The following is a 23674-nucleotide window of genomic DNA, read 5'->3' on the forward strand; positions in this document are numbered from 1 at the left end:
TACGGGCATATGGAGCGTCTCCCCCTTTACACTATGCCCTGGTACCTCTTAAGTGATTAAGATGGCCTAGGACAAAGCAGCCCCCCTTGTCCTTCCTTGTAGGCGAGTCCCTGCTGGGTGGGTCGTAGACCCTTGGGCACTGGCAGGTAGATTGGCACAAGCCCCCAGCGAAGGGGCATTGGTTGGGTTATTTTTCCCTTTTTGTGGCAGCCTGGGCAAAGGCAGGGGTTGGTCCCCACAGTGCAGCAAAGGAGACCTCCTTTATCTGAAACAAACGTCCAGCACAGCTGCCTCTCCCCATCCTAGGACATTGGGGAGATGTGATTCACGCCACTGAAATGCCCTGGATATAGGCCCGGGCAGTGAAAGAGATAAACAGTGTGACTAGAATGGGACCATCTGCCCCCTCTAATGCAAAGAGATGTCTAACTACATAGCAGCTGCCAGAGCCCCATGTTCTACATCCACAGATTTTAATACAGATGTGAAGGTAGTTGCTCACATGCAATGCTGACATACAGTATAAATAGTTAGATCCAGACCTGCCAGGGGCCAGCCATGCCCCGCAACGCATAACAAAGCCACAGCATTTAATTATCTGTCAGGACACAAAACATCAGCCAACGGCACCTGTTCAAAAATCAAGAGAGGCCACCAAAATCATCTGCAACAAAAAAATAAATCCTGAGATCGATATTTAAAAAACAACAACAACAACAAAAACTTGCCTTGAGGGTTGGCTCAGGTTATCTTTTCAAGCATTTCTCTGTAACCATGACACCAGAAACATACTTTAAAGAAAAGAAACTGGAAATTCTCATGTAAGCCTTTGTCCCCAGGAGTTGGGCTTTAAGGAAAACACCAGACAGTGCGAGACCCATGATAAAATCACAATGGGAGATTCATTCTTTTAATGTAAATAACTCTGTAACCTCAGGTGCATGAGCGGAAGGATGGTCCAGTAGTTAGGGCACTCACCTAGGACTGGGCAGACCTCCCAGTCAAATCCTGCTCCGCCACAGGCTTCCTGTCTAACCTTGGGTAAATTACTTAGTCTCTTGTACGATGGGGATAAACAGCACTGTCCTGCCTCGCAGGGGTGTTGTGAGGATAAATACATTAAAGACTGTGAGATGCTCAGTTGTTACAGTGATGGGAGCCAATAATATTCAGCAATCCAAGTGAGAGACCACCATCACTGTTGCAGATAGGAAACATTGGGACAAATGCGTGACATCTCTTGAAATGAGGGGAATATGAGAGAGATGCCTAGATAGAAGGGAATTTTACCTTGGAAACCCAGAAGTAAAACTGATTTTAAACACTAATCATATTACACAGAGCCCTGCCATGAGCTGGTAACACACACACTAAAGAAGAGACTTCAACTTGTTTTTTTAAAAAGAAGAGATTAGATAGGACCTACCTTGTTATTCTATGACAGTATTTTTGTTCAGACCTTTTTAACTGTTTAAGAAAAGCCATGACATGGAAATATACATAAAGTCAGAAGTCACAGGCATTTTTCTGTATCCTAGATAATCTTTATTTTCCCATTTTGGTACAAACCACTAAAACTGTATTTGGGCTGCAATATGGAAATTGATCTGAACATAGATACCACACAAGAGCCAGCCAACCATTGCAAACCAATTCCACGCTCCATGTTTATTCTTTCACCTTGTTGGAGAAAAATTCTCTGCTGGTGTCACCTGCAATGGAACTGGGCCAGTTTACATCAGCAGAAAATTTGTCTTGAGTTAAAATATCTTACTGAGGGTTCCTTGCTCTGTTCCCTTGTGCCAGCATAACGTTGCTGACCTTTTTGCTCTTTACATTAGACTCCCATGCAGCCCAGCTTTATCGTGGCAAAACACTAACTTGTCAGTGAAATCATTTAATGTTACCATCACATCCACCCACCCACATGCAAAAATTAATGGATAAGTAAAAACAACACATGGAAAATATCACAGAAATCAGGGCTCCAATGACAAACGGAATTGAGTAGTTACACTTTTGAATTCAGAACCACCTTTAACCTCCATGCTCCATCACCCACAAGAAAGCCTGGCCTTAGTCTCTGAAACCTGCTTATTTATACACATTTATTTAAACTGATAGCCCCTCCTTTTTTGAAGCTCATTTGTTCCTCCTCCCCCATCTTTACAGTGGGGTGCATTGGGAAGCAATTCAACAATGAAATACTTAGTATTTACTGTTCTGTTTTAATCTGCCTTATTTTATATAGATAAATACGGGGGGAACACTTAACAGAAGCATCAGGAGAGCACGTCTGGGGTTAGTTACCACGTGATTTTATTGCTATCATTCTTATCCTGCTTCCCCCCAAACCCTCCCTATTCCTGGTCACCCACTCCCGCATTGCAACACTATAACAGACGTTGCAAGCACGCTGGGGCAGGAATCGAGTCATCCTCCTCCATTAGAGAAGCACATTTCAGGGCACTATAAAGTCACACACAATAATACATAAAAGCAGAGATGAAATTAACACCTTGGCCTTTTGACAGCCTGTGTTTCAGATCCACTGGTCTCCCAGGAATCCTGGTTGTTAACGGCACTCCCCTTTATTTATGGCTTTGTTTATTGGTTCAGGTCTCAGAAAGCTCATCTTCCCAGAGCTACACCTAGATATTTAGTGCAACTTGCTCTGCTAGAAGAACAGGATTCTGAGAGGCCATTAGCATTCCAGCACTTGACAAGAGATGCAGCAAGCTCTTGCATGGAGCATTTGTACGTGACATGACTACTCTGCTTTCCTGAGCAAACCATCTTCACGCAAGAGGGATGTTTTTACAGTGTCTAATCCAGCCAGGCCCCAGTCCTGACCCGTGCCCTTAGATGCTATGATAATAATCAATATTACAAATACAAAATTACAAACCTTCCATCTAAATGAAATACTGAGGAACTTCAGTGACTATCTCACTGTACAATGCTTTAGTTCCCAGGGAGATTAGTGGGAAGACAGTGGGCACTTTGGTTGCCATGGGTAAGACTAGAGATTGGTTTAATGTGAAGATTCCAGTGCATTTATGAGACAGTGCTTTCAATGCACAGGGATTAGCACAGAGATCCTAATGCATTCTAGCAGTTTTGGTTGCATTTCACCAGGGAGTGGGATTAGCATGTAGCTCTCCCCATTCTTTGGTAGCTGTGTTTTGGGGCTTCCTAAACATTACTGCCCTGTGGTGTCTATGGATAGATTTCCAGATGGTATATCACAGGGGTGGCCAACCTGAGCCTGAGAAGGAGCCAGAATTTACCAATGTACATTGCCAAAGAGCCACAGTAATACGTCAGCAGCCCCCCAAATCAGCTCCCCCACCTACCGGCAGCCCCGCCGATCAGCGCCTCCCCCTTCGTCCCCGCACCTCCCTATCAGCTGTTTCGTGGCATGCAGGAGGCTCTGGGGGGGAAAGGGAAGAGGTTCAGGAGAGGGGGCGGGAAGGAGTGGAGTGGGGGCAGGGCCTGGGGCACAGCCAGGGGTTGAGCAGTGAGCACCCCCCAGCATATTGGAAAGTTGGTGCCTGTAGCTCCAGCCCCGGAGTTGGTGCTTATACAAGGAGCCGCATATTAACTTCTGAAGAGCCGCACGTGGCTCCGGAGCCACAGGTTTGGCCACCCCTGGTATATCATTTATTTTATGGCAGTCCTAGTGACCATCAGGTTCCCAGTGTACCAAGTGCAGTGCTAATACAGATAAAGAGATAGTCCCTGCCCCAGTTCAGTGCTCAGAGGGGTGGGGCAGATTAGAGTACCCAGAGAGACTTACTCAAGTCCCCGTGTCCCCCGCCCAGAACTCACCCCCCCCATCGCAGATATAATTTGTGGTCACCTTTTCTTCACTGCTAAGGCCATCAACGGCCCTCGCCTATATTACAAAAATAACATAATTGAACCGTGGTGATTGGGGTGATGGGTGTTTATTGCTTCTCTAATGCCATAAGAATGATTCAACATTTCAAGGAAGCCTCAGCTTTTTTACAAGACATTCTCATTATGCTCCTCGCCATGCTTACTCATTCTTCAAGACAGGACATTCCAGTCCCACCGTATGAAGTGGAAGGTGACTCAGGTTCTCTCAGCCTTTTCAGGCTTGGAATAATTTGATTTGACTGGTTAAGCTCTCCTCCACTCTAGCAATTGCAACAGATGGGTCCATCTCACCTGGCATTAGAGTGCTATGAAAAAACAAGAACTGCATCTTTGCTTGCAAGGCATTGGCAGATACTTTGCAATGCCCCATCTCTTCTAAGGGGTGAGTTAGAAGACCGAGTCCTGACTTGGGGCTTCCACTTTTCTGCCATAGAAATGACAGCTGGGGCTGTTGCTTTACTATATTGATTCTTTCCCCAGGGCACATCTGCTTATGTCATTTTAAAGAGACAGCAACTTGATTTCATTAAGTTACTCTAGCATCATGAATTACAAACGTGTTAAAAATCAATTACTTATTCTCTGGCAATCCTGCTAAAACAGCCACATTGTCTTCTCTAATTAGCCCAAATTTGTTGACTCATTCTAGCTGCAACTAAAGCATCTTTGTACGTGCATCAGTTATGCAAAGTGAAGGGAAAGAGTCCACACCCCAAATGCTTCGACTCCTTACAAAGTGACTCTCCCCCGTGTTGCAAGTTATTTTCCACGCTTCCTGATACCCTAGGAGTTAGATTCATGGAGCTTGTTATGACCACCCTCTCATTAGTCCAGAGGTAGCTCCTTACCCAAAGATAGCAGAAGGAAGGATGGCACACATATCCTCATTAATTGACAGTGCGTGCTTTTCATTGCGTAATGGTGCTTGAATAGCATTTTTTTAAACCCTATCCTAAAGAGGAGACTGGATGTTTCCTTCCCCTGGAGTTGGAAAGAGCTCGACTGTAAGGGTATGTCTACACTACAGGATTAATTCGAATTTATATAATTCGAATTTAGGAAACCGATTTTGTAAATTCGAATGTATTCGGCCACACTAGGCACCATTAATTCGGTGGTTTGCGTCCAAGCTACCATAGTAGCATCGATTTCCAGAGCGTTGCATTGTGGGTAGCTTTTACATAGCTATCCCATAGTTCCCGCAGTCTCCACCCCCCTTGGAATTCTGGGTTGAGACCCCAGTGCATGATGGGGCAAAAAACATTGTCGCAGGTAGTTCTGGGTACAGCCTCCCCCTCCCTCCCTGAAAGCAACGGCAGACAACCATTTCGCGCCTTTTTTCCTGATTGAACTCTGCAGACTCCATTCTGCATCAAGCATGGATCCCGTTGTGCTCCAGAACGCAGTCTCGAACATTATAAACACCTCGCGCTTTCTCGTGGAGTTTATGCTTACACAGGACCAGAAAAAAGAGGCGAGGAGGAGGAGGAGGCGGCGATTGCAGCGCAGCGACCAGCGTGATGAGGACATGGACACGGACACAGAATTCTCTGAGACCGCGGGCCCCGGTGCTTTGGAGATTATGATGTTAATGGGCCAGGTTATAGGCTTTGAACGCCGATTCTGGGCCCGGGAAACAAGCACAGACTGGTGGGACCGCATAGTGTTGCAGGTGTGGGACGATTCCCAGTGGCTGAGAAACTTTCGCATGCGTAAGGGCACTTTCATGGAACTTTGTGACTTGCTTTCCCCTGCCCTGAAGCGCCAGAATACCAAGATGAGAGCAGCCCTCACAGTTGAGAAGCGAGTGGCGATAGCCCTGTGGAAGCTTGCAACGCCAGACAGCTACCGGTCAGTCGGGAATCAATTTGGAGTGGGCAAATCTACTGTGGGGGCTGCTGTGATGCAAGTAGCCAAAGCAATCACGGAGGTGCTGCTACGAAAGGTAGTGACTCTGGGAAATGTGCAGGTCATAGTGGATGGCTTTGCTGCAATGGGATTCCCTAACTGTGGTGGGGCAATAGATGGAACCCATATTCCTATCTTGGCACCAGAGCACCAGGGTACCCAGTACATAAACCGCAAGGGGTACTTCTCAATGGTGCTGCAAGCACTTGTGGATCACAAGGGACGTTTCACCAACATCCATGTGGGCTGGCCGGGAAGGGTTCATGACGCTCGCGTCTTCAGGAACACCAATCTGTTTAAACGGCTGCAGCAAGGGACTTACTTTCCGGACCAGAAAATAACCGTGGGGGATGTTGAAATGCCAATTGTTATTCTTGGGGACCCAGCCTACCCCTTAATGCCATGGCTCATGAAGCCATACACAGGCAGCCTGGACAGGAGTCAGGAGTTGTTCAACTACAGGCTGAGCAAGTGCAGAATGGTGGTAGAATGTGCATTTGGCCGTTTAAAAGGTCGCTGGCGATCCTTATTGACTCGCTCAGACCTCAGCCAAACCAATATCCCCATTGTTATTACTGCTTGCTGTGTGCTTCACAATCTCTGTGAGAGCAAGGGGGAGACCTTTATGGCAGGGTGGGAGGCTGAGGCAAATCGCCTGGCTGCTGATTACTCGCAGCCAGACACCAGGGCGATTAGAAGAGCACACGATGAAGCGCTGCGCATTAGGGAAGCTTTGAAAACCAGTTTCATGACTGGCCAGGCTACAGTGTGAAATTTATGTTTGTTTATCCTTCCTGAAAACCCGCCCCCTTTATTGACTCATTCTCTGTAAGGAACCCACCCTCCCCCTTCCCCCAGCTTGCTTTCAAAGGAAATAAAGTCACCATTGTTTAAAAATCATTTATTCTTTATTAATTGATTATAAAAAGAGGGAGAGAACCTGAGTGGGGTTTGGGAGGAGGATCAGCGGGAAGGAAAAGCCCAGTAAAAAAAGGTTAAGAAAATGGCAGCCTTTTGCTTGGGCTGTCCACTGGGGTGGAATGGGAGGGTGTACGGAGCCTCCCCCCCCGTGTTCTTACACATCTGGGTGTGGAGGCTATGGAAAATGGTGAGGAGGTAGGGGGGTTATACAGGGGCTGTAGCGGCACAGAACCTGAGTGGGGTTTGGGAGGAGGATCTGCGGGAAGGAAAAGCCCAGTAAAAAAAGGTTAAAAAAATGGCAGCCTTTTGCTTGGGCTGTCCACTGGGGTGGAATGGGAGGGTGTACGGAGCCTCCCCCCCCGTGTTCTTACACGTCTGGGTGTGGAGGCTATGGAACATGGTGAGGAGGTAGGGGGGTTATACAGGGGCTGTAGCGGCACTCGGTTCTCCAGCAGCCGTTCCTGAAGCTCCACCAGACGCCGGAGCATGTCTGTTTGCTCACGCAGCAGCCCCAGCGTTGCTTCCCGACTCCTCTGATCTTCCTGCCGCCACCTCTCATCTCGAGCGTCTCTCCTCTCCTCACGTTGGTCCCTTCTGTCCTCACGTTGGTCCCTCATGTCCTCACGTTGGTCCCTCCTGTCCTCACGGTCACTGGCTTCTTTCCTATACTTGCAAACCGTCTCCTTCCACTCATTCAGATGAGCTCTTTCATTCCTGGTGGATTGCATGATTTCGGAAAACATCTCTTCTCTCGTTTTTTTTTTACGACGCCTTATCTGGGATAGCCTTCGGGAAGGAGGAGGGAGGCTTGAAACATTTGCACCTGCTGGAGGGAGTGAAAAAAGGAGAGAATTTTTTTAAAAGATACATTTTTCAGAACAATGCTTATACTCTTTCACGGTGTATACTATTCACATTACATAGCACATGTGATTTCTGTGCAAGGTCGCATTTTGCCTCTTAATATTGAGTGCCTGTGGCTTTGCTGCTAGAGATCACAGACGCAGGTCGGGGCAACAGAATTCACCTTGCATGCTGCCATGGTAAGCCACTGTCTTTAGGCTTCTGCGCCCTGCTTTCCCACATACCAAGCAAAGCCCGTTGTGCTGCAGTTTTCCTGTTAGCTTGTTTTCTGCTGCTGAAGGTTAACACCCCCCCCCCCCCCCACCCGCCATGAATTCTCTGGGATGAGTGCTTTATCCCTCCCCCCACCGCGTGGCTGGTATCAGGGAAGATCCCTGCAGGAACCAAACTAACACCCCCCCCCCACCCGCCATGAATTCTCTGGGATGAGTGCTTTATCCCTCCCCCCACCGCGTGGCTGGTATCAGGGAAGATCCCTGCAGGAACCAAACTAACACCCCCCCCCCCACCCGCCATGAATTCTCTGGGATGAGTGCTTTATCCCTCCCCCCACCGCGTGGCTGGTATCAGGGAAGATCCCTGCAGGAACCAAACTAACACCCCCCCCCCCACCCGCCATGAATTCTCTGGGATGAGTGCTTTATCCCTCCCCCCACCGCGTGGCTGGTATCAGGGAAGATCCCTGCAGGAACCAAACTAACACCCCCCCCCCACCCGCCATGAATTCTCTGGGATGAGTGCTTTATCCCTCCCCCCACCGCCTGGCTGGTAACAGGGAAGATCCCTGCTAGCAAAACGCGAAAAGCTCTGGGCCAATCCTCCCCCCCCCCCTTGCACTTGGCTAAATGCAGGGAAGGATTTCTTTTCAGCCACAGGCAAACAGCCCAGTAGGAACGGCCACCTCAGTCCCCTTAATTAAATTCCCTTATTTCAACCAGGTTACCCTAAGCGATATCACTCTCCTGAGGATTACACAGCAAGATAAAGAACGGATGTTGCTTGAATGCCAGCAAACACCGGGACCATACGCTGCCAGGCTCTGTCAGGCAATGATACCAGATTACTTGCTACTAGCATGGCGTGGTCAAGTGTCCTACCATGGAGGACGGAATAAGGCTGCACTGCCCAGAAACCTTGTGGCAAGGCTTTTGGAGTACCTCCAGGAGAGCTTCATGGAGATGTCCCTGGAGGATTTCCGCTCCATCCCCAGACATGTTAACAGACTTTTCCAGTAGCTGTACTGGCTGCGAATGCATCCCAAGTGCTCAGGGCAAATTAATCATTAAAAATGCTTGCTTTTAAACCATGTTTTATATTTTAAAAGGTAAACTCACCTGAGGTCCCTTCCATGGGGTCATGGTCTTGGGTGCTGGCTTGGGAGGCTTGGGAGGGTACTTCAGTCAGGGTGAGAAACAGTTCCTGGCTGTTGGGGAGAACGGAGAGCTGGGTGCTCTCTGCCAGCTCGTCCTCCTCCTCCTCCTCTTCCCCTTCCATGGAATCATCAGGTGTACCTGATGAGATTATCCCCAGCTCGGAATCCACAGTCAGAGGTGGGGTAGTGGTGGCGGCCCCCCCTAGAAATGCATTTAGCTCAGCGTAGAAGCGGCATGTCCGCGGCTCTGACCCGGAGCGACCGTTTGCCTCCTTTGCTTTTTGATAGGCTTGTCTGAGCTCCTTGACTTTCACGCGGCACTGATCTGTGTCCCTATTGTGGCCTCTCTCCATCATGCCCTTGGAAATTTTTTCATAAGTTTTGGCATTTCGTCTTTTCGAACGCAGTTCAGCTAGCACTGAATCCTCTCCCCATATAGAGATCAAATCCAGTACCTCCTGTACGGTCCATGCTGGTGCTCTTTTTCGATTATCAGCCTGCATGGTTACCTGTGCTGATGAGCTCTCTGTGGTCACCTGTGCTCTCCACGCTGTGCAAACAGGAAATGAAATTCAAATGTTCCCGGGGCTTTTCCTGTCCACCTGGCCAGTGCATGCGAGTTCAGATTGCTGGCCAGAGCGGTCACAATGGTGCACTGTGGGATAGCTCCTGGAGGCCAATAACATCGAATTGCGGCCACACTAACGCTAATTCGAATTGACAAATTCGATTTTGGCGCTACTCCGCTCGTCGGGGTGGAGTACAGAAATCGAATTAAAGGGCCCTTTAATTCGAATTAAATGGCTTCGTTGTGTGGACGGGTCAAGCGTTAATTCGAATTAAGGCAGCTAAATCCGAATTAAAGTCGTAGTGTAGACCAGGCCTAATTGTAAAACAACAACAGCAGCCATTGTGCTAGACGAATTAATGAGGGATCAGTTTCTTTCACACCTTTTACTTCTGGAAGAACTTTTATAAAATATATGTATTTTAAAAGTCTCCTGGTGAATTGTTTTAAGATGAAATCAAGAAGAGGAAAAATTGGTCCCTTAGCTCAATGTCAAGGTCAGATCTCATATGGCCCCTGTTCTAGGGCTCACTGAATAAACCGGTTTTCCATGGACTTCAATGAGCTTTGGACGAAGCCCATATTGCCAAAGATCGATCATTCTCATGGACTATAAGAGCCTCTATGATGGTAGTATACTAGATTGGAGAGGTGTTAAGAAAATCCAGACTGATTTACTTATATTCATTCCTTGGCTTAGCTGAAGGGACTCCATGAATGCAAGCATTACAAGATTCCTTACCTGTGTAGCACTGTCAGACAGAAGGGTTCAAAAAGGCCTCAAATCGTCATAAACGACTTAAAAAGAATGTGATTTTAAAATTCATGTGGGGCTCTTTTCAGTTGCCCCCTAGTTTTTGAGACTTTAACTGGTCATGTTGTCAAGTTTTTCTCCACAACTATGAGCCCTAAGAACATTATTTCTGTCTTTCTTTTTTTTAATTAAGGCCAAGATTCTCACATAGTCACATGACTCCAGGAGCTTGGACTTTAAGACAAACACTAAACATTGTGAGACTTTTGCTGAAATTGTGAAAGCTGGCAACACTGTCGACTAGCACTTTACCCTGGGATTTTCAAAGGAGCCAGAGGGAATAAAGTGTCCAGTTGCCACTGAATTCCAGTTGACAGGTCTGGTAGTACCAAGACCCATACATAACCTGATTGAGTTTATACCTGGGCCTTCATTTTCCCACCTTTAAATCCAATTTCTTGCACATCTAACAGATTTATGTACAGTATTTTATTTACAATCACCCTAGATACCACCTAAACCAAGCACCAAGAGATTAGAGAGACAGACAAATCAGACTTCAAATCTAGGCCCTTGATCTGTCTGTTGGTGGAAGCTACCTGCAACTGATCTCAGTGGGATGATTGCTATTGAAGAAATGATTGGGGTCCCAAATATTTAGACTCCAGTGGTGAAAAACTAGGCGGAGATGAAAATCTAGATTGGAAGCCAAATAGGCTTCTTTTTCCACTCTTCTAACAAGGTTACCTCTGAGCTGCTGCAGAAAAGGTGGCTACCTTTCCTCAGATGTCCCTTTTCTTCCTCGGTCCTACTTTAAGTACCCTCTCCTATAAACACCCATTGACCCCCTATCTTGGTAACCATTTGTTTTCCCATAGCGTCTGTTCTTCATCCTTTCCTGGAGATTTCCCCATATGTATTTCAAACAGCACCATATCCTAGAAAGGGCAGGAAGGGCACAGGAAGAAAGAAAACACCACTCAGGGGTGGGATGGTCACTGGTACATCTCTATTTGTTCATTTGTTACTTCAGACTCTGCTGCATCTCACTTCCTTCTCCAGCAACTAGTGCACTTCCCAGCCCTGTGTTTTGCTTGCATCTCCAACCCTGATCGTGCCATCTACCGTAAACGTTGTTATAACCCAGACATATTTCTTCCAGCCAGCCTGCCTTCCAGTTACCCACGTTTTGGCTGGGCTCCCACAGAATGGTAACATCAGGCCAGTGAGCCGCAACTGTCCTCTTCCAGTGCTTGTGCTCTAAAGTGGGCTCCTGGAGCAGTGTCTTCTGGCTAGCACCTTTCTTTCTGCAGTCCATTCAAATGAAGGATTGAACTTTCCAGAAACGCTTTGCTTTGCAGGATGCTCCAAAATCTGAAGCAGTGTTACATTTCAGGCCCAACAATGATCTTCAAGCAAGACTTCGTAGGCTGTGTAGCCCCAGATTAAGATGCAGCTGAGTGTACAATAGATGCTAGACAGTGCCCACCAGAATTAACGGTGTGGACTTTAGGAAGTACCTGCCCTGGCATTGCTCACTCAGAGAATTTCATTAGGTAACAAAATTCTAGGGCTGGGAGAGCTTGTTTGAAAGCATTTATAATGTGATTGCACACTTTAAGTGGTGCAGTGAAGTGTTAATACTATAGATCGTCAATGCCAAGGTGAAGTAATAGGAATACGCAAATCAGGGAATAATATGGGGCTGCATCAGTTGGTTTACAGGCTGTGTTGGGAAGGGCCCAAAGCAGTGATGCGGCAGTTTTCTGCGCCATTCTCCAATTAGCTGTGGCAATGTTGTCCTTTGCCAAGGTTTTCAAAAATGAAGACAAATCCAAAAGATTAAGTTTCTAACCTGAAATGCACCCAAAACTGATTCCCAGTGAATATGCTCCCATCGTGAGCATAGGCATTATGACAACAACAAGTAGCAATGTGTCCTAAAGGACAGGCTATGTAGTGGAAATTAGTTCAAGGGTGGGGATGGACAACGATGCATGCTCTCCCTGTTTGAAGCACCAATTTAGACACTACTGTATTACACCCATTTGTCCAACCAGCAACCCACCTCAGTGCTCTGGCTTGCTCAAATCCAAAAGCCCGAGTGAATCAATCACTGTAAGACTTGATTCTAACTTGGTTCCTACGTGCTAAGAGAATTTTCCAAAACATTCCTCATTGGGAATGAAGTGCTTAATTCTCTGCTCACTTTCTATTTAAACAATTTCAACCACACATGAACAAAGAACCAATTTGAAATCTGACATGGATCAAGTCCTCACAGAAGACTGGATGCCTTGATTTGTAAAAAGAACAAAAGGTTACTAACCTTACAGTAGCTGTGGTTCTTCCAGATAGGTTGGCTGTGTGGATCCCACTTGCGACACGCATACACTTTGTGCCCATGAAGATGGCACAAATGCATCGTGCCTCAGTTTCCCCATCTGTAAAACGGGGACAAAGAGGCTGACCTTCGTAAAGCGCTTTGAGATCTACTAAAAGCACTGTATAAGAGCTAGGTATTATTACTATTAATGCAATATTAAAGTTGTGAAATCAAACACCCAAATTCCCAGGAAATTCCAAAAAGATAAGGTTGCTCTGGCAACAATAACTCTCCCATGATTCATATAGGTAGTATTCATGATGCCTCTTTTCCTTATTAAATGGAAACCCTAACCTATTACTCTGTCAATGCACAGCATAAAATAAACAGGATGTGTAATGTGGAGGAGTTAAAATAGCTAAACAGCAACCCTAGTTGTAGGAACATCCTGACCAAAGTGCTTGATCTTGCAACCTTAATACTGCATTAGTGCTAGGTTTTTTGCATTTAATAATGACTAGGGCTGGCTGTCATGAATCCTGTGATTTCTGCAATGTACAGTAAAAGTCATGGCTGCTCAATAGCCTTCTGCAGAGCTCCATTAGCTTTCATTTTTAAAATCACTACATTTCTAACCCTTACAATTATGAAGGTAATCTTCCAAATATGAACCAAGTGTAATGGATGCAGTGCTGCCTTCCTAGCAACCTTCTGGAGAACACTCGTTTTTACTATATAAAGATGGGTTCAGAGAAGACAAGAGCAGACCCATAAAACCATCTCATTTAGGAATATATAACAAGATCTAGGATCATTTCTAGGAAAATTTTATCCACTTCTTAAATATATTATTGATATTTCCTATTTGAAAGGAAATAACACATTTTTAGTATAATTTTAAAATGAAGATTTTTAAAGTCCATTTTGAAAAGTTTACCATGACTCATTTTTAATCTTTCCAACTAAAAATTGTGACTTGTATTTTTGAAAAACAAAGCAACGATTTTTTCTATTTTTTGCCACAACACTCAGCCAGCTTTAACAAACATGCAAGGACATGCTATAAGGTATTATTACAATTAAGGCAATTATAATGGGATTTGGCAGATTGTAATTGGGAGCCGAAGTGCAGCATCAGACATAAGGTGGAATACGTTACCAAGAACAAATCCACCGGGCACCTTCAGAATTATCAGCTATTTGTGTAATTACACTCCATTTGATAAAGAAGCAGGAAATAAGAATTAATTTATAAATCAGTTTATTTACAGGTTTTATCCTCAAAGTACATTTCAGTTAACAAAGATATTTACATTGGTGTACACAGGGACAACCCTGGTTATTTTACAGTTCATAATTACAAAAAACCCACATCCTTAACTCTACTGTGCAAAGCTGCACTGGATGCGATTATTGGCTGAAAACTGGCCTGGAAACCAGGTTAACGGGTTATTTACACAAACACAGTAAACAGGTTTATTTATTTTAATATCTGCACAATACAGTACACAGGGAGAGAGGGTCTCCCAAGGCGGCTTTGCAAATGTATATAAAAAGGCTCTGCAAAGTCAAGGAAAAAACCTATTAAATGCAGGTTAATTACAGTACTCCTTTTTCATCTGTATATATTTTTGCATTTTTAATTTTTATATTTCAAATATGTTCTGGATATTTTGCTTTTCTCCATTTTAGCTGATTTGTAAACACTTCAAAATTCCTACAATTTGAACTAAATACCTTGTAAGTTTCAACTGTTACTCTCCTAGTATTCTTAAGGTAGCAATGGGATCTGAAAGTCTGAACTACACTCAGTTCTTTGCAGAAGAGTTATTTAAATGCTCTCTAATGCTGTGCTACTGAAAATCTTTTGCACATACACAATTTATTCAAGTATTGCAAAAAGCTAAGGCCACTTTTTCAAGAAAGGAAAGTGAACAAGATAGATTTTTCGAACAGGCCACAAAACCTTATGAGCAACAAAACCTTTTCTGAAAGGTAAAGTAGTAATAGCCCAGATCTGTAGCTCAGGCATTATCCTAGTCTGAGAGAAGTGGTCTCTCTCCATATTCACACAATCCTGGGCTGTTCTACCTTGCATTAACAGTCCTTCTCTTAGACTGAAAAGGGACATAGGTCTTCATATCGACTCTATCCAGCGCTTTCTGACTCTGCCATAGAGGGCTCACCCTATTGTTGGACTCAGAAAAATTCTGGAGTTTCCACGTTTCCTCAACCTTGGATTTTCCAACACTGTTGCACCAAGATAATTCAACCATGACCCAGACAGAACACCTTGGGCTTGACATAAAAGGGGGGAGGGGAGGTGGAAGAGAAAATTCAGCTTCTCTTTATTCAACTCAAGGCTTCCTCATACTGCTTCAACAATTGATCACAAACCCTGACCTGAAAGGACCATCACCAAGTGTCGATGATCATCAGTCCTAGCCTCCAGTGTACCTCAACAATTATCAAGTGTTGAGAATGTAATTTAACAGCCATAATTGTTTTAGTTTAGGCTGCTCCCATTATGAAATGGTACCAAAAATAAATGGTGATCTCTCCAAAACCATTACTTTTACAGTTTCTTTTTGCCCAAAGAGCTGGAGAGGTAGCAATTGTTTCTTCAGCTGATACCTAGACATTTGCTTACTCAAGCCAACAAGGGCACAAGTAATCTCCAATCTTCTTCCACATCTTGAAAGATTGACAGTACAATACACTCTCTGTGGTGCAAGTACCACACATGCACAAACTCTATATCCCAACAGGAAGCCTCAGAGATGCAGGCCATCTTACTATCTCAGCAATGGCCATGGTTCCTAGCGATGGAAACTAACTTATTTCTATGATACCCATGCCACAGACCTACTGTGCAGGTTTCTCTCCTTCTGCTGGTACTCTGCCCTCTTCTATAACTATTTATAAAAATAACAATATTCTCTGTTGAAAAGAAGATAGGCCCAGGAAAAGGAATCAGACAGTGACCTGATTAGTGACACCATGCTGGTTAAAACAGCAGCTGTAGTTGGTTTTTGTCAAATGCTTAAGACAATGTTGAGGTTCAGCATCAGAATGCTAATTTACAGACACAAGTGAATCACTCATGAAAAAGATGCATGCCACCCATGAAACTCATCTGACTTCTGGACAGCTAGATAGAACGCTTCCACATACAGACTGATACGTGTGCTCTATCTGAGGTGTTCCAAGACACTATTTGCTCCTGTTTGTTCTTTGCTCATTAAGCTCTCATGGATATGGCTCACTATTAATAACTCACACATGAGGTGCTGGCACTACTACATCTGATAATTTGATTGGATTGAAAAGCCAACATTTCTCAGTGCCGTCCCTGATTTAAAGAATTACCAGTTGTGTGTCATTGTGCAAAATGCAAATATTCCAATGACAGTTTCCCAAAAATAAAGATGGAAAGAGAGAGAAACATAACGGAGCAGTAGCACACGTATGCACAGTAGGAAACCCAAGAAACAAAAACAGATGGAAGGAAAAAAGCAGAAATCTCCCCACATGCATATCATGGGCTGCAGCATCTTTGGGTGCCTCCTAACATGCTTTTGCATGCACTTCAATACTCCAACGTGCCTGGAGAACATGAATCTGCTTTGGGTCTCATCCCATGTTAGTAAACAGGACTTCCGTTATTAAGGCATTAATACTCAACCCCAGATTGTCGGTGTTCATCCAAGAAACACAAAAAGGGAGGACAGATTAAGAAAGCACTCAAGTCGAAGGGCACAGCTCCAAAAATACAACAGGGTGGCTGCCTACTGCCTAATGCTCTGGAAAAAGAACATTCGTGAGAAGGAAGCCAGGTAATGAGGGAGCAGGAAATATTTTCACATCTTGGCTTCAGATTACTCCCTTAAACACTCCACAATCACTGAAATTTGTCCAGGTGAGGTTCTTTTCATATAGTTTCCCCCTTTCCTTCCCACATTTGACCACTGAGGTTTGTTTCTTTTTGACCCCCCCCCCCCCATCTCAAGAAGCTGGATTTTTGTGCTAAGAATATGGACCCTAGAAGTTTCCAGGACAGATGCAGTATTACATAGGTACCTTTCACAGGTTCTGCTGTTTCAAAACCTAAGACAGTGCAACCACTGCACTGGACACTTTCCTTAACTTCAATTTAATAAATTATCTTAAAATAAGTTAAAAATCCCACAACCACAGAACAAGTACACAGTCAAGCACTGGACATCACTTTCTTTGGCGAATACTCATTTCCCTAATCGTTCAAATAACTGCTTCTCTGATTTATTAGGGTTGGGTGGTAGCAAGGGAGAAAGCTGAGCTATTGAAGGCCAAAATTTTGTGAAGAAACATTTTCTACTCCTGCATGTCTACTGCCTGAGAGAATCCTGAGTATCCATTTATCTAAGAGCTGCTGGTAATTCAGGAGATGAAGAAATGCTGCATGGTAGGAGTAAAGCTGACAAACGTCTAGTCTATTATGCCCAGTTTTTGGTGGCCTTTACTTTGCTCTTACTCTTGACTGAAGCAAATTAGACAGGAAACAAGTAAGAATTCTTTAGATGAATGCAAAAAAGTAAGCTCATCCATTTCCCCCTTTGTTAGCCCACCGATCATGTCTGGTACCACATCGCATGAAGAAAGATGGGAATGGACTTCAAGGGAATGAAATAGACTCTTGAGTGGAAACATTGATGCATATTGTTAGGACTGCAGATACAAAGTGGTTAATAATATAACACTATTAATTGCTGTAATGTCCATTTATGGCTAAAAACTGACAAGCAGTTATCAAAATCACCCAATACACCTTTCTAAAGATCACTTCAGTTTAGATTGCTGACAGCAATTTTGGGCCAAGTGACCAGTATCTCAACCCAACCACATCCAACCACTTTCAGAGTAAAATCTGAAGTTCATAGTCCCAGTCTGAGACCATGGAGAGGTGCTGACATATATTCTCTGTGCTGAATTAGCAAAAGGATGGTGTGAATACACCACAAGCCAGCATCAAGTGAAGGACCATGCTTGTTTACAACAACAAATCCAGTGTAAGGTCTCTAAAGGCAGCGGGATGTAATACTGTGTTCCTTTATCATATCTGAACTGCCTTTAAAACCATGTATGTAAGTCCAGCAGCAATATTGCTATGGTGGAGATGTAGTATATGTCAGGAGTCAGAAAGCCCATGACAGGAAGTTTTGTAGTTTCTGGTTTATTATCACGGATGTCACAAAAGCAGTAGTCTCCCTTGTTTTTCATTTATCTGGTTCAGAACATTAATAGTGTCTCTGATTAAGGCCTCGAAGATCCCATCTGCCAATTGCATCTTCACACAGAGCTCATCCTCATCATAATTCACCCACTGAGCTTCTTCCTCATGGAGTTCCTGTACCTTGGATTTTAGAGAGAAAAAACCAACATGTTAACACTCCATTGTTTCTTGGAATATTATTCTTCAGGCCTTCTAGGACAAGTAAAAAACAAGCACAGAAAATGTAGAATAAGAAATAACTGGCAATGACAGAATTGTTTTTATATACAAGTTGTTCCACAACAATTCTTAGAGCAGTAAAATGAAGAATTATATTATACAGCTGATCTCTTAATCAGATACATTACTTTTACCAGAATATTTTTACTTTTTTAATTTTTCCCCTTTGGTTTACTGTTCATTTTAAAGAAATTCATTCTATTTTTATATAAGCTTTGTACTTGAAAAACACTACTGATGTGCCATCATTCCTGATCAATAGTGTGAATTCAAATTGAAATATTCTTAAAAATTAATTTTTTATTTATAAAAAGTCTACAATGTGATTAGTGTTGCACAAAAGAGGAAAATATGATTGAAATCTGTAAGAAAGTACAAAGAAAAACGGGGGGAGGAAGAAGGTAGGTGATTAGAACATGGCTAATAAGCATCAGAAACCCATAATATCAAAGAAATTTACATTTCACTACTAATTCTCCTGAAAGTAGAAGCAAAAATGCTGGCAGGCAATGCTGTTGTGCAATACTATGATACTGCAAAACGGTTTCTTTGTACAGCATATTTTATGCTTCACTGCTCTTGAAAGCATTAGTACTAACTGAATTTTATGCTACGTACAGCTAAATACTTTCTAACAATTTGATGATTTTTCTTGTCCATGAGCAGATCCCACAATTCTTAATTGTTATTCAAAATTAGGTGTTCAGACCCCAGATGATGGGCTCCATACAAGAACACAGACAGAAATCATCAGCAAATAATGCATAGTCCGAAGACTGTACAAACTGCATGTTACAAATATTACAATTTGAAATTAGACCTTTTGAGCATTCATGATAAAATTTTGCTTCCATATGTATTCACATTAGTAATCCGTGAGTGCTTCAACTTGCTCAGAAAGAACATGAAATCAAATAAAACATTCTTTTGAATGCTACGGAGTATCTCTTGAAAACTCTTCCACTATTTGCTCAGCTTCAGTGCTAACCCACACTGAGCCATGAACCTTATATTTGGCACAAGAGTATCTGTTTACCTTAATTAAAATATATTTACACTATATAATCAGAAAAGGAAAAGAAGGAACCTCATTGTGGATAAAAGCTATCCCAAAATACATATGGACAACTAGTAAGAAGATCAGGCAGACATTACTTTGGAATACATGGTCAAAACAAGGCTGAAAAACTTTGCTTGTGATAATTTTATTAGTTATGATATCAACATCTACGGTATTTTACTCTATTTATATAATAAGGGAGCAGGGAAAGAGGGAGAACTGAAATAAACCCAGTACCCTCTTCCTCTTTGTTTAGTCTTTGAGTTGTCTACACAAGGGGACTTCATCTGTTGAGAGTGTGAAAGGGGGTAAGCTACTGTACAAGAATTCTTTGCAATTTAATAATCCAAAAGTAATGTGAAGGCCCAACAGGCTGCAATGGAGACCATAGAGGAACAGACCTTCCAAGGTTCTAGCTATATTTACAAGCCCTCAGTTATGCACGTGGTTTCACAGTTTGACAGCTCCTTTTATACTTATTGAAGAGTTTGGGAAAAAAATGCACTTCACCAAACAAGTGTGAAAGGGCAATTTTTAGGTGTCCCGCACTTTCATTAGTGCTCTGCACACTTCCATAGATCCACCCTAGTGTAGTTAAAGAAACTGTCATTCATACATGTATAAGACAAAGGAAAATCACTCCCTAATAATTCCTTTTTGTCATAGCAGTAGGAGGGAAAAAAAGAGGGCTAACGGGAACCAACAGTTAAGGACAAAGTGCTATGGCTTTGACTAAAAGGAAACAAGGTGGCAAAGACTCTGTCAACCAAGCCCTGTATATCAGAGGTCAGTCCTTTCACTTCCCCCCAGAAGGAGAGGCTCTGAGAGGGAGGACAATGTGACACTCTGTACCTCAGGGGAACACCCTGCACCCCCATGTTCATCCTTATAATAGGATTGTGTGTGCTGAAAATGTGTCCTCATGGCTTAAAACAAGCCCAGGCAAAAACTCTCCAGGAGCAGAGGCCCAGGCAAAACTCTCCAAGAGAAGAGGGGCAGTTCACATCTCATCAGGGCATGTATGGGACAAACCCAGCCCAGCCTCACAGGAACAAAGGACACTGGCCTAGGCAGCGACAAAGGATCTCTTGGTCTCTTGCGTGAGTCAACCCCTTCCCTGAGTCAGTATAATGAGATAATGCTCACCTGACTCTGAAGGGGGTGGGGGGCGCAAAGCCAAGAGGGAAGAAAGAACATGATAAAAGGGAGAGACGTTTGCGATGCTGGCTCTCTCTTCCACCTCCATGTACAGACACCACCACCAAGCAACTTAAACGCTGATCAAAGGGGAGAGCCTGGCTGAAGGGCAACCAGCCAGCTTGTGGTGAGAAGCATCTAAGTTTGTAAGAGCACTGAAAGCGTTAAGATCAGCTTAGAATGTGTTTTGCTTTTACTTCATTTGACCAAATCTGACTTCTTGTGCTTTGACTTATAATCACTTTAACTACAAAGATAGATTTTATAAATGTGTTCGTTTACTCTACCTGAAGCAGTGTTTGGTTTGAAGTGTGTTAGAGACTCCCCTTGGGATAACAAGCCTGGTACATATCAATTTCTTTGTTAAACTGACAAACTCATATAAACTTGCAGTGTCCAGTGGGCATAACTGGACACTGCAAGACGGAGGTTCCTCGGGTTGTGTCTGGGACCGGAGATGTTGGCTAGTGTCATTCGGTTGCACAATCCAAGCAGCTTACATGCCAAAGGCTGTGCGTGAACAGCCCAGGAATGGGAGTTCTCACAGCAGAGCAGGGTAAGGCTGGCTCCCAGACTGGAGGATTGGAGTGACCTAGCAGATCACCGGTCGATAACACCAGGGGAACATCACAGACAGTTAAAGAAATTAGAAAAAGGTACAAGAATATAGGGTGGCACCTCTCCTCAGAGGAAAGGAGGGTGGGATGAAGGATGACAGGGGAGAAGACTAAGAAAAGGAATTACAGAGACTAAATTTCCTTTTTCTACACCACTCTTCTCCTATCCTTCCAAGGGATTCAGTCAAAGACATACACTGCATGCACCAAGTGGTGCTCTGAGGAGGGTCTACCTTATCATGCTGATTGCAGAGCTCTACAACTGAAGGAACACTCAGGTGCAAGCAGTCTAGGGGTACGTCTTCACTACCCGTCGTATTGGCGGGTAGCAATCGATTTATCCGGGTTCGATATATTGTGTCTCGTTAAGACGTGATATATCGATCCCCGAATGCGCTCACCGTCGACTCCGGAACTCCACCAGAGCGAGCGGCGGTAGCGCAGTCGACGGGGGAGCCGCGGCCGTCGATCCCGCGCCGTCTGGACCCCAGGTAATTCGATCCAAGATACTTTGACTTCAGCTATGCTATTTGCGTAGCTGAAGTTGCGTATCTTGGATCGATCCCCCCCCCTAGTGTAGACCAGCCCAGTGCTTTATGAACATGTGTGGAGACTGCCATGTGGCTTTACATTTCTTCAAAGAGGCCTCAGCCCATGAAGTTACTGTGAGACCTTTAGTAGGTGATGTTTGACCAAACTGGTACACTAGCACTTGGCTGGCTAATAAGCAAATGAAACTGGTCATTACCTATCTGGTGGTTAAAGTGAGTTTTTACACCCTTGCAGCAGTCTTAAAAGCACACAAAATTGTTGAAACTTTCTGAACTCTTATGAAAGAATTCAGTAGAACTTCACACCTCTGACACCAGGACTGAAGTTTCCCACTTTGGAGAGCAGCAGGGCTTGGATAAAGTTGTGAACAGGACAGGTTAACTGAAGCAGAATTCATGTCCCCCCTCAAGGATGAATTCTGGCAGGAGAACGAATACATCTTACCTGGAAAATACTGAAGGTGTGAACATATGTGTAGGAGAGAGAGAAAATGAGGGAGCTTAAAATTCTCCCAGCCATCTGACAAAGTATTATGACAATTAAAAGCAGCACTTTAAAAGGATAGCTTGGGCAGCATCTGGGGAAGGAGACTTCCTCCTGGGATTCAAATGCAAACATAAGAGTACCTGCAAAATGAAGGACAGGTCCCACTGAGGAGTCACTGGATGATGCAGGCGTCTCCAACAAAACTGAATAAAAATCAGCTGGGAACTAGTGTCCCTGCTCCTGAAAGAACTCCAATAAGAGAGAGGACAGAAGAGCAGATGCTTAGGTTATAGACACTGAGCTCTTTTTGAAACCCTACAAAGAGGGCATTAATATGTTTTGCGCAGGCATTGATATTATTCTTGTTGCCCCACTGAACAAAAAAATGGTTCCAAATTCATGCGTATTTCACAGGAGTAGGCTCTCTGTTGCTAGTTACAAAGACTGCAATTTCAGAACAGATTTCCTCTTCTTGGAAGCAGCTTTGCTTTATTTCCAATCTCTCCAAATCACACTGAAAGAGGAAGATTGTGGGCCTTGGATCAACAGGTCCAGAAGGTCAAGCAATGGCCAATGACAGGCTCATCAGCTCAAAAAACTAAGGGCATGGGCCTTCAAGAGGCTTGACAGCATTACCTCTGCTTTGTCTTGCTTCACCTTCCTCAAAACTCTGAAAAGGGATAGAGGAAGAAAGCAGTGGTATAGCTCCTTGCCCCAGTCCCATACAGGTGGGCAGGTGACCAAAGCCCACAGGTAAGTCAAAAACATGGAGACCAGGGAGAAGGGTCGAAATTTGGGGGGAGCATGGGCTGTTATAGCAGAGATAAGGGAGAGACAAGACAGAACTGGAGGTAGGGGGGGAAATCAAATCAGTATCTTAGATGCCTGTATACTAATGCGAGAAATATGGGGAATAAGCAGGAAAAACTCGAAATACTAGTAAATAAACACAAGAGAAGACAGAGGGGACATGATAACAGTTTTCAAGTACAGAAAAGGTTGTTACAAGGAGGAGGGAGAAAAATTGTTCTTCTTTACCTCTGAGGAAAGGACAAGATGTGATGGGCTTAAATTGCAGCAAGGGAGGTTTCGGTTGGACATTAGGAAAAACTTCCTAGCTGTCAGGGTGGTTAAGCACTGGAATAAATTGCCTAGGGAGGCTGTGGAATCTCCAGGTTAGACAAACCTGTCAGGGATGGTCTAGATAATACTTAGTCCTGCGATGAGTGCAGTGGACTGGACTAGATGACCTCTCGAGGTCTCTTCCAGTCCTATGATTCTATGATAAATATGCTTGTGGACAGGGCTTTAGGCCTAATGGCCCAAGTGAAAAAGCAGGGTACTCTGGCTGTTATTGCAGAGGCGAGCCAATCTACTATCTGTGCCTGAACATAATAAAGCATCAAGATCTTTAGCAGAGGAGGGACCTTCTTGAAGACTGAAGGGGAAATTTTCAAAGGTGCAAAGGCAGTTAGGTACCGAATTTGCAGTGAAAACCAATTGGGAATTGGGCATCTGTGACACTTTGAGGTTCAACCCAGACCAGTAAGGGGTTGTGTCACTGCCTGCCCTGAAACTTGGAGTGCCTTAAATGCAATGCTGATGTGGCTAACAGCCTTCACACCAACAGCCAGCATACAAGCATGCAGATCACA

General features: G+C 44.1%; 1 protein-coding gene across 1 annotated transcript in view; it reads right to left on the reverse strand.

Moving 5' to 3' along the window:
* Positions 1-17843: 17843 nt before the first annotated feature.
* Positions 17844-23674, reverse strand: part of CEP350 (centrosomal protein 350) — a 134953-nt gene continuing 129122 nt past the window's right edge. The window contains exon 37 of the mRNA XM_065409685.1: positions 17844-18008. Coding sequence (XP_065265757.1) covers positions 17844-18008 — 165 coding nt within the window. The remainder of the gene's footprint in view (positions 18009-23674) is intronic.

This window comes from Emys orbicularis, chromosome 8 (genome assembly GCF_028017835.1).
Source record: "Emys orbicularis isolate rEmyOrb1 chromosome 8, rEmyOrb1.hap1, whole genome shotgun sequence".
Classification (NCBI taxonomy): domain Eukaryota; kingdom Metazoa; phylum Chordata; order Testudines; family Emydidae; genus Emys; species Emys orbicularis.